The 12,082-nt window shown below is 40.9% G+C and overlaps 1 protein-coding gene across 4 annotated transcripts in view; it reads left to right on the forward strand.

Moving 5' to 3' along the window:
- DOCK10 (dedicator of cytokinesis 10) overlaps window positions 1–12,082 on the forward strand; it is a 280,494-nt gene that overhangs the window by 265,086 nt on the left and 3,326 nt on the right. For 3 of the 4 annotated variants that reach the window (XM_008061036.1, XM_021713938.1, XM_008061037.1), the window contains exons 51-55: window positions 2,378–2,524; window positions 4,619–4,829; window positions 6,933–7,123; window positions 9,420–9,520; window positions 9,717–9,855. In XM_008061036.1, the coding sequence (XP_008059227.1) occupies window positions 2,378–2,524; window positions 4,619–4,829; window positions 6,933–7,123; window positions 9,420–9,520; window positions 9,717–9,855 (789 nt within the window). Of the gene's footprint in view, window positions 1–2,377; window positions 2,525–4,618; window positions 4,830–6,932; window positions 7,124–9,419; window positions 9,521–9,716; window positions 9,856–11,433; window positions 11,510–12,082 lie in introns of all 4 variants that reach the window. The other variant, XM_021713939.1, reaches the window with a different exon arrangement.

A 12,082-nucleotide genomic window follows, 5' to 3' on the forward strand; every position in this document is an offset into this window, starting at 1 on the left:
ACAAGACCTCATCTATACAATAAACCAAAAAATTAGCCGGGCGTGGTAGCGCGCGCCTGTAATTCCGGCTACTCGGAAAGCTGAGGTGGAAGGATCGCAGGAGCCCAGCAGGTCGAGGCTGCGGTGGCCGGGAGTGGCCACTGCACTCCAGACTGGGCGACAGAGTGAGACCCCAACTCAAAAAAAAAAACCTGCGTCCCACCACTTCTTTTCTGCTAACTCTGGATTTGGAAATCTGTCAGGGAAAAAAATTACAGTGAAAATGTCTCTTTCTACTAGTTTTAACACTGTGGTGAAAAAAATGTTTGCCTGAAACTTGAAGACATTTTTCTCATTGAAATTTTAAGTATCGCTGTAGCTTTGGCCCTGTGAGGATTCTGCTTGATGGCTTCAGAAGTCTGATTTCTCTGATGTGTCAGTCTGTCAATTTTAGCCACTAACTTTTGACCTTGAATCAGACAACACTCCACAAAGACAGCAACAGAAAAAAAAACATGGCAGGCTGGAAGTCATGTGGGAATGAAGTCAGACCTCACTACCCTTACAAAGTCTAGGTGAACGATAGGGAGCTGCTTTTCATGCTTTCAATGTCATGTAGCACTTTTTAGCAGTTTGGGATCGAGTTACTCAATTAGTTGTATTGGGTCTTGGGCACTTCTCAAAGAAATTGTTCGATAACACATCTTTGCTAAATTCAATACAATCTTTTCCAGTAATATCTGGTATAAATATACCTTTTTAAGATGTATGCCCACTAAGGACCCTTTCATTCATCTGTTTATTCAGCAAAGATAGAGTGACCTTCTCCTAATGACAGGCATTATGCTAAACGCTGGACATGCAATGTTGAACAACACACATTTCCTGCCTTTTCAAGGCCCAAAGTCAATTAGGGAGATGCTCAAGGAACTAGGCAATTACCTGATTGGCAAGAACTGTGCTGGGGAATGGTCCTTGTTCATTGGCTCCCCCAAACATACAGCTACAGCCCACTTATGAGACAACGTATCATGTTAAAGGTAATCAAATTCATATGTATGATAGTGCTTTGTAAGTATAAAACATCATATACAGTAGATGTGAGTTAATCATTATTCTTAGATTGTCTCACATCAGCTATTTAGCACTGAAGCATTGATCCACATTTTCGACATATATACTTTTTTAGGAGACAGCATCTTGTTCTTGTTGCCCATGCTGGAAAGAATGCAGTAGTGTGATCATAGCTCACTGCAAACTGAAACTACTGGGCTCAAGCCATCCTCCTGCCTCAGTCCCCTGAGTAGCTGGGACTCCGGGCAGGCACCACCGTGCCCGGCTATGAATATTTTTTCAATAATAAAAAATATTTTTAAAAAAATATGGCTAAGTTTCCTTTTGACCTCTTGTATCTTCACCCAGACCTCAAAATCAATTTATTTCTTCCTTCAAGAGTAAACTCTACGGTTGGAAGAAATCAGATACAATTGATTTCTTAACTCTCAACTTAATCTATTATTCTGAGGCCATGTGTATTCCACAGGAAAAAATGTTTCTGTGTGTTTTCAAAGAGAAGGAATTACAAAGATTGCCCTAGTTATCTCCAAATAATGGAATCTTCCTTTCCTCTCTCTTCAAACCAAACCAAAAAAATTGATAGAGGCTAAAACCTATTTGCTTTTATGAAATACAAATGACATGATTGCTATTTTTAATCCTATAAAGCCTTCCTTTTCAAGAATGTAAAATATTTGTTAGCAAAGTAAATTGAATGGTTAAGTTACATATAGCTAAGTGTCATTGGGTCCCTAAAGTCATATTGATGTAAAGTTATTTTTTAAATAGCAATACTTGAGAGCATACCAAATGTAATTTCTGCTAAAATACTAAGTGTTGTGGTTTTTGTAACCTAAAGTGATGTGGGATGTGTGTAACCCCATTTAGATGTCTTTACATGCCATACAGTGTTTTTAATGTTAGTTTTAAAGATTGTAGACAACCTTATTAAAAATAATACTGACTGTTCATTGAATAATGCCAAAAAGTACTCCAGACTTTTATATTCTACCCCAGGCTGCCACATGAGGGCATTCTTCCCCCAAAATATATGCAAGCAAGTATTACCTTGATCGCTACAAATAAAACAAATGTTTGTAAGATATTTCATGAAGTTCTTTGGCCTAGCTAGGGAATATTAACATTAATATTTGATTACAACATGAAATTGTGTTTTCTTTACTTGGTCTTCTCTGATTTTGAATTGTGTAAGGTGCTAATCAGTGGCTTCGATGACAAACAAGAGACTGAAAATATTTTTTTAAGTAAATAACTTTTTGTTTTGCTTGTGACTTAGGACTGGCATTCTCTAATAAGATTGGTGATTCATTATGTTCCATAGGGTTTTTTTGAAGAAGAAGAAGGTAAAGAGTATATTTATAAGGAGCCTAAGCTGACAGGTCTCTCTGAGATTTCCCAAAGACTACTCAAGCTCTATGCAGATAAATTTGGAGCAGACAATGTGAAGATAATCCAAGATTCCAACAAGGTAGAGGAAAAATCAATACTTATGCAAGTTCTAAGAACTTATTTCATGTATATTGTTTAACTACATGAATTTTTAAGTTTTTACCTGACTATGCAAAGTAAACTACCAAAACTATTTTGGGTATTTTGCTTTTGGTTTATTGGTTGGTTCGTTGGTTGATAATTTTTTTTTCTCGTCGAAAACATTATACTTGTTTATTTGAGAAAATTCTAGATCATCTTAGAAAGAACTACTAAATTCTCTACTAACCCAGTGATGAAGTTGGAGAAAACAACAAGTTAAAAATATTTATTCAGTCAAGGAAGTCTTCCTAGAACATACCAATTTTGAAAGCTGTCCTCTGTGATAGTAGCAGACTTGCTAGTTTTATTATATTAACCTATGAACGTTCAATTACCATTCAATTACCTTGGCTCCAGAAAGCAAATACATTCTCTCATTAGACTACTCAGCATCTTCTTATATACTCTCATTTATTTAGCCAGCCTCTATTAAACGCCTACTGTATGCCAAGCCCAGAACTGGGAGCTAAGGCAAAGAGTCTCTTCCTTCCAGAGCTCACAGTTTACAGGGTGCTAAGAAGAGAAGGACTTGTACAAGCAGCTAATTAAATAGAATTCAAAGAAATACCAGAGAGTCATGGCCCAAGTTGTATAAGGAAGCTTAGGGCAGGGTTCTCACTGAACAGCTCATTCTTGACTGAACAGGCTGAGCAGTATTACACAGAGGAAGTGATGTTTGAGCTTTGAATTTCAAGGTGAGAAGGTATTTGCTAGAAGCAAAGGGCATTTCAAGAACCCAGCGCATACAAGGACAAGGAGGAATGAAAGGGGAGATATGTTCAAAGAAGGGCAAGTCTTCGAAACACAGATTGAAGAGAAGAGGGTGGCAGATGATGAAGCTGGAAAAGTTGGTTTGTGCCCAGTATTATAGGGTTCTATTGGGCCACAGAAGAGATCTTTTTTTCTGTCTTCTTTTATAAGCTGCTATTTGGAGGGAGCTGGGAGTCTGGGAAGAAGGTGTTCCATATATATTCATTATCCTTCTCCTTAGCTTGAAAGGTACTGTCCCAGAAAGGTGGGCAGCTAGAACTACCATGGTAGTGGCATTCCTAAGTAGAAAGTATACACAGAGTTTCTGGGGGGAGGAGAAAAATGCCAGATCTGGAGTCAGAACAACTTGAGTCTTCCTTCCACTGCACCACTACTTATCCACTGGTGATCTTAGAGACATTAGATGGCCACTCTGAACCTCCATTTTAACCTGGAAATGGTTAGTTATACCTACCTTATGGTGTAATTAGTAGTGGCATTACAAATAAATTAATAAAGTCCCTCAAATCTCTGGGATTGGTTAGGCAGTGGATGGGTAGACAGATGGAGAAAATTAGGAGAAGTTTGAAAATTCATCAAATGCCATTAAAAAAGAGGCTGAGAACATCTCTTCCAACATCAAAGGAGAGCAAAAACAATTCTCCAAGTCTTTTTGGGACCCCAGCCTGTCTGCCTTGCTACTGGTCAAGCCTACTCACCAAAACAGAGTAAGTAAGGAAGTTGCATAGGATGATTTGTTGCATATAAGAGAAGGAACTTGAGACAACTGAAACAAAAAAAAATTTGCAATCATGTAATGGCCTAATTAGAAAATCTGCTGAGTAGAAAGGAACCTCCCTCCACATTACAACCTCAAAGCTGATGACTCAAGTCTAGATCCATGAGTAAATCCTAGAGGGACAAATATACCTATTTCCACTCTCAAGAAGCTTGCATTCTAGGCAAAGTTGATTAGACATTCGGTACAGAGGAAAAATAAAATAAAGGACCAAATATGTCACAGTTGGACGCTTTTGTTGCAAAGCACTTCAGCTAGTGGGAGAGCTGGCTCCAGTCACACCTCTACAGATCTGGCTGCTAAACTGCAGCCCAGCTGGTTATTCTCTCTGTGGTCCCACCCAGCTCTGAAATGACGCTATTGCCCATTTTTTCTCTAAGGGGAGAGGACCAAGCTCCTCAGGCTGCAAGCTGAGGAAATACAGGGCTTCCTGCTTTTCTCACAGCTTGCCACCCTTCCTTTGCCCATAATCTGTTAATGCAGGTAAACCCCAAGGATTTGGACCCAAAATATGCCTACATCCAGGTGACCTATGTCACACCATTCTTTGAGGAAAAGGAAATCGAGGATCGGAAGACAGATTTTGAAATGCACCACAACATCAACCGCTTCGTCTTTGAGACACCCTTCACACTCTCGGGCAAGAAGCATGGTGGAGTGGCCGAGCAGTGCAAGCGGAGGACGGTCCTGACAAGTAGGTGCAGGCGGCTGAGCGGCCGACATGGGCCCTGTCCCAGCACAGGCCCCTTTATTAGACTGGATCACAGGGAATCAAGAGTTACTTCAGTCCTGAAGATAAGTAACCAAAATGTGCTAACTTGGAAATGTTTGTGAGGGGTAGCAGATTTCTGCTTCTTTATTCTCGGTTAAGAGGGAAACCCTTGGGAAGTCAACCAGAAGAGAAATTGTCAAGAGTCACTTTACATACCTGTATGTATAGGTTGTGTAGCCATAAGTATCATGGGGTCAGTGATTTGGGAAAGGCACAATGCACTCTGGACTTTCCTCTTCTCTCTCCTTTTTCCCTGAACCTACCCTCAGTTGCTTCAGGGTTAGCAGTTCTCATAATTGTGCACTTCAGCCCAAGACTCTAAACCACTCTGGGATCCAGCCTCTTCATCTGTAAAATGAATTCAGATTTGATCTCCGGTGTCCCTTCCAGCACTCTCTAGATCTAGTCTGTCAGCTAGTCAGCCTTTCATTTATTCATCACTCATTTAATGAGGGACTACTAGGGGTTGAGCACGGTTCTAGATACTGCCAATTCAAATAAAACCTGATTCTCGCCCTCAAGTACTCAGTCTGGTGGGAGAAAGAGCCAAGTAAAGCAAATATTTCAGGGGGGGCACAGCATGAGAAATGAAATAGAGGCATATAGAAGGTGCCCTTAAGGCTGACAGAGGAGACAAACAAATGAAGGCTTTCTGGAGGAAATGATATGCAGCCTGTTTGGAAAGATGGGCAGTCCTGGATTATGTTTAGACCTATCAATAGCTTTACCATCCAAACTATGAGAAATGTCCACCTTCTGTAAATGTATCCAGAACTTTGGTAATAAAAAAATCTAGAACAAATCTATAATAACACATACTATTCAGTATATGAGAAGGAATCCGAAAATCCAGGAATTTATTTATTAAAAATTGTGTATTGGCCGGGAATGGTGGCTCAGCCTGTAATCCCAGCACTGAGTTGAGAGGATTGCCTGAGTCTGGGGTTTCAGGACTAGCCTGGGCAACTTGGGAGACCTTATCTCTACAATAAATCACAAAAAATTAGCCAGGCATGGTGGCATGCATCTGTAGTTCCAGCAACTTGGAAGCCTGAGGTAAAAGGATCACCTAAGCCCAGCAGGTAGAGGCTGCGTGGCCATAAGTGTGCCACTGTCCTTCAGCTTTGGTGACAGAATGAGACTCCAACTCAAAAAAAAAATGTGTATTTATTCTTACATGTTTAGACTTCAGTCACCTTCAAAGTACTCTCCATTTAATACAATACACCTACTGAGATGCTTTTTCCACTGCTCAAGAGTATTTAAACTACTCAGTGATGATGCCTTTTAGTGCTTCTGCCGTTTTTATGTTTCACCTCTTCCACATGGGCAAAATGTTTCCCTTTGAGGACTTGTTTCATCCTGGGAAACAAAAAAAATGTTGCACAGGTGAGATTGCATGAATAGGGAGGGTGGGGCACCTGGGTCATGCCTTTTTTGGTCAAAAACTGCTGAACACTCAACACGGTGTGGGCACATGCGTTGTCATGGTGGAAGAACTAGTCATCTGTTTGCCACACGTCGGAATGTTTCTTCTGCAAACCACGATGCAACCCTCTCAAAACTTCTAGATAAAAACTCTGGTTGACCATCTGATGTGGGGGAACAAATTCCAAGGGTCCTACAAGGAGCCTCCCCTCTAAAAGATAATCTGTTTTTTAAGGGGGTTCCCCCTCGTATCTTAAGCATTCTGTATTTTGATTTAATGTGTGTTTTATTTGAATTACAAATTGCAGTGGAAGCTATCATCTTCTCAATGTTTGGAGACTCTAAAGGTCTGAAATAGTCCTGAGAATAAGAACAAGGTAGTGGGGAAAGCAGGAGAGTACACCAGGGAAAGGCGGGGTGAGACGAAAGCTAAGAGGGGTGAGAGAGGATGACACCTAGCAGAAAAAAAAAATCATGCACACACACAAACATGCAGAAGGGAATGTGCCACGTGCCGTAAAATAATACAAGGTTCTCTGGTCCTTCAGAGAAACACTTGACCACTGATCTTTAACCTTGAAACCCTTTTGTATGCAGCAAGTCACTTGTTCCCCTATGTGAAGAAGAGAATACAAGTCATAAGCCAATCGAGCACAGAGCTGAACCCTATTGAAGTGGCGATTGACGAGATGTCCAAGAAGGTTTCTGAGCTTAATCAACTTTGCACGATGGAAGAGGTGGACATGATCAGACTGCAGCTCAAACTGCAAGGAAGTGTCAGCGTGAAGGTGGGTAAGCATTGCCCAGGGCTGAAATCACATGGCCAATGAAACCTGGTATCAAATGCCCTAGGAACTTTTTTTACAAAATATATAAGAAACATATTTCTTGTTGTGAAAAGTAGAACTCTTTGATCTGTGTCTTTAAAATTATGTCTAGTTGTGACTGGTCTTGGTAGCTCAGCCTGTAGCCCAGCACTTTGGGAGGCTGAGGCAAGTGGTTGCCTGAGCCCACGGGTTCAAGACCATTCTGGGCAACTTGGTGAGACCTCATCTCTACAATAAATAAAAAATTAGCCCGGTGTGGTAGTACATGCCCATAGTTCCGGCTACTTGGAAGGCTGCAGAGAAAGTATCACCGGAACCTAGCAAGTTGACGCTGGGGTGGCCATGAGGGTGACACTGCACTCCAGCCTGGGCAACGGAGACTCCAAATCAAAAAAGTAAAAAAATTAAATTATGTCTAGTTGTAAATGTGTGCACATTGATGGTGCCTACATCTATAGATATTTCTTTCTTAAACTTAAATGAAATAAAATTTCTTCTTCCTCAGCCCTGCCATCTCATCTTCTGTGGACAATTATGTTCTATAACTGTATCCTAATGAATGAACTGACAAATGAATAAATATGACATTCTTGTACATATCTGTCATTAAGAGCCTTATAAATTTGTTCCAAAACAACTCCAAAAAGGAATGTTTACTAGTTCATAAGAGGTGCATGAGTGTTTATCTGTCCATTAGGAAGCAGATGGTATGCTCACAGTGAGTGATTGAGAACAGAATAAATAAACAGTTTGTAAAAGTGTATGCAGCATTTAGGAAAACCAGCAAGGGCAGGCACAGAGGCTCGCAATACTCAGGGGCTGTTAGCACCCTAGACCACCCTATACCCAAGGAGACAAGGGTTAAGCAGATAAAAAAAATGAATGAACTACAAGACAGTGTGAAAGAGTAAGGGTACCATGTGATTGTTACAAATAGTGGCTATTCCTTTCAGCTGTAGAGAAGGCTCTATGGAGAGCAGAGAACTGAGCAGTCCAACTAATGATGGAACAAGTAGACAGGTGTGGTCTCTGCTAGAGAAAGAAGTCTTCTTCAAGGAAGAAACTCTAGGGCTCAGTACTCACCTTGGGCACAAAATTTAAGCATGCATCAAATAACTCAGTAATCAAGAAAAATAATATTTTAATGCAATATTTCTAAAAGTCAAAATTGATGCATAAAGAACAAAGTATTAAATTTTAAAATAAAGGCAGGCCAGTAACAGCATTCTGCCAAGCTGGATTAGAGCCTGAAGCAAAAGGGAAAATTGGTGATGTTGATCTTGACACTGACCACACTGTCCTCTTCCCCGTTCCTCTGGTTTGTGTCTTTCAATGGCTCACTCAAAAAGTAAAAAAAGAAAGAAGAAGACTAGAAGGCAAGGGAACCATTGTCCTGCTCCATACAGGACGGCTTCCCTAGGTACATAGCTAAGTAGAGGAAAGTAGAAATCAAATCTGGAAATGCAAGGAATATTTTATCCAGTACCATTGACTGCATCTACCATACTGGTGCTGCCAGGTGGTCGTAGACACCTGAAATCAGTTCAAGCACAATAGTATTAGCATCTTTCTTCCTTGACCTTATTCCTTCTCAAGCCCAGCAGTGACGTTAGGTTACATGCGCTAAGAGATATGGACTCCTCCACTAGTGTGAGCCTACCCATTTGTATAAGCACGACTAGAACCTGGAATTGTGCATTCATTCAGCAAATCTAATAAATGCCTCCTTGGGCTGGAATATTGACCAGACTTTCAAGTAGAACACAGTGACACAGTGATTGTAGGGCAATACCCCCACCACCACCCCTAATGTCTCTTCATAATAGAATGTGTTCATTTTAAAGTTAGCAGAAAAAAAGTTAAACATTTTATCTCACTTATATTAAGTTTAAACAATTGTATTGAATGAAGTAAATAGAAGAAAATCTAGTTTTCAAAGCTGTTAAAAGCAGTTCAAGCAGTATGCATATATGACAAAAAGGTGGAAAAGTTGGAAAATGACTAAAGTTTGGGAAGGATATCAGTGAAGGGTAGAGCTCAGATGCACCCTTTGTTGACAATTGGAGGACAGTAGATGAAACAGGTACACAACTGAGTGGACTACAAGGCAATGTGAAAGATTGGAGTACCGCATGATTGTTACAAATAGTGGCCATTCCTTCCAGCTGTTACAAATAGTGGCCATTCCTTCCAGCTGTGGTGAAGGCTCTGTGGAGAAGGTAGAATCTTACTTAATGAGTTCTCTTCTCCTTGATAGGTGAACGCCGGGCCAATGGCCTACGCACGAGCTTTTCTTGAAGAAACCAATGCAAAGAAATACCCTGACAACCAAGTAAAGCTTTTGAAGGAGATCTTCAGGTAAGCGTCTCTTTGTTGGGATGTTCTTCCTTGAACTCCTTCAGACAGGGAGTCCTGAATCCCCCAGGATGCTGCCAGAACAAACCTCTTTTGAGGTGGCAGAGTCTATCAGCAACCTGACTTTGAACTCAGAGTCACGGAACTCAATGCCACTTTCCATGGCTGGTTTTTAATTGGTTTAATGTTGTCACTGAAGGCAATTTGCAGATGCTTGTGGGCAGGCCCTTGATGTGAATGAGCGTCTCATCAAGGAAGACCAGCTGGAGTACCAGGAAGAATTGAGGTCCCACTATAAGGACATGCTCAGCGAACTCTCCACAATCATGAATGAGCAGGTGAGCTTTCCTCGGTGCAGCAGACTGGTGCTGTCAGCAGATAGAAAGTATCCATTTTACCCCCGGTGCCAAAAGGTGGGGAAAGAGTCTTTTTTCTGGCTGAACTTAACATTAGCAACATGTTACTGAGTTGTTCTCGCCCCCATGCACAACCTCTTGACTCAAAGCAGAGATCAGGTTGGGGAAAAATCTGTAGAAAAAGAATATGAGCACTCAAATACTTTCCACAGTTTTCAGAGGTGTTTACCCAAGCCATGTGAACTGTCGGTTTTCTAGAATACATGGTTCCAGTTAAACACGGAGGAACACTGGGTGGCATTCCTACAGGGTTTGCCGCCACCCTGTATCATCCCTGCTTGAGGATACCACAACTTCAAGGTTGTGATGTCTGCTCCACAGTTCTGCCACCAGAAGTCTCTGCACCATGCTCAGGAAGAATCTCAGAACTAGTCATGGCCTTTTACTGCCAAGCCTGCCTCTACAGAAACCAGGCCTTCTACAGCTTTTAAGAACTGAGATAGGCCGGGCCTGGTGGCTCAGCCTATAATCCCGCGCTTTGGGAGGCCGGGGTGAGTGGATTGCCTGAGCCCGCGGGTTCGAGACCCACACCGGGCAACTTGGCAAGACCTCATCTCTACAATAAATCAAAAATCAGCTGGGCGTGGTAGCGCACACCTGTAGTTCTAGCTACTTGGAAGGCTGAGGCGGAAGGATCACCAGAGCCCAGCAGGTCGAAGCTGTGGTGGCCGGGAGCGTGCCACTGCACTCCAGTCTGGGTTACAGAGTGAGACTCCGACTTCAAAAAAAAAAAAAACTGAGATAAAACTCAGCCTCCCACCTTACGAGCAAGTCATCCGTGATTTCTGGCATGTATCAAGTATGTTCTGTAAGACTGTGAACAAAATGTGAGCATTCCATAATCTCAGTGCTTTTGAGGGGTGCTAAAAAGCAACAGGTTAAAAGCCAAGTGTTTCTTTCTTGGCCTTCTTCCCAGCATCAACCTCAACACTCTACCTGGACATCTCATCATCCATGGTTCCCTCCAGGATTTAGATGCATTCTTTACAGAAAAAAAAAATTGAGGGACATAACTTGAACTAGTCCCCTAGTAGTACTTCATACATAGTAATCACCCATTTAATATCCATTCCTTTTTTTTCCTTAAATGGTCTAGCGCACTCTTAACACTAGTTACAAAACATGAAATATGTTAGAATAAATCTTCCCATCCATGTTTCTTTTCTTTGATTTCCACCTTCTTCCACTCAGATTTTTAACCAGTTGGCTAGAGAAGAAAAAATGGTTTATTGACTTATGTTGGAGAGATTTACTTTTCCTAGATAAGATTCCTAGTAGAGGTCATATTGGTTTAGGCTATTTGACGGATGATGGGAATTAAATGCTCAAGAGAAGTTCCTGAGTAAACGGGGGAAATCATGACTTCAGGAGTGAAACAAAAAGAATAAACAAGGGATCTGAAAGTTGGGAAAGGTGGTGAAGGAATACTTATCTCCAACTGTAAATCACATCTGACCTGGAAATTTTGGGCAAAAATTCTTTTCTCTTTTTTCCTGGCAGCTCTGTCGAGGTCCGTGTTTATACAGCTTCTGTTCCTCTGTGTCTAGTATTTCCCTCAGTACTGTAAGCAAAAGTGGTATGTTTTTCTTTCCTTATGTCTTTTCTGTCCTTTGTGGTCTTCTGCTCTACCTATCTCTTTTTAACCATTTGTTTTTCCCAGTCACCTCCATGGTGGCTAGTGGTCTATAAGTTTTCATTTAATTAAAACAATTTTATTTCTATTTCAAGGTAAGCCAACATGGAGGGGTGGGGCAGAGCCTAGTTATTAAAACTAAGATTAACGATTTACTTTTAAATGAAAAAAACGTACACTTCATCAACTTCTAAAATGTATTTGAGCTAATTTGTTTCAAAAACAAAGATACACTATACCCCAAAGTGCTAAAAGAAAAATACAAAGATAAGAACCTGGTGTTTGAAAGGAAAGAAAAATATTTTACTTTCCAGGAATCCTTTGCTAAAAGAAGGAAAATTTGACTCTATGCTTCCTGGAAACTGAGGCAAAGAAAAGACACTGATAGATTTCACTAGCCTTGTTATAGAAATAAATAGATCTGGACAATCCCCTTAGGTCCCCTCCTCTATGGGAGCTTTTCTGTCCTCTCAATAAATCCTGCTTTTAAAAAAAGAAAGAAAGACAGAAAGAGAC

Source organism: Carlito syrichta, unplaced genomic scaffold (assembly GCF_000164805.1).
Source record: "Carlito syrichta isolate Samal-C Ts95f unplaced genomic scaffold, Tarsius_syrichta-2.0.1 Scaffold304926, whole genome shotgun sequence".
In the NCBI taxonomy this organism is placed as follows: domain Eukaryota; kingdom Metazoa; phylum Chordata; class Mammalia; order Primates; family Tarsiidae; genus Carlito; species Carlito syrichta.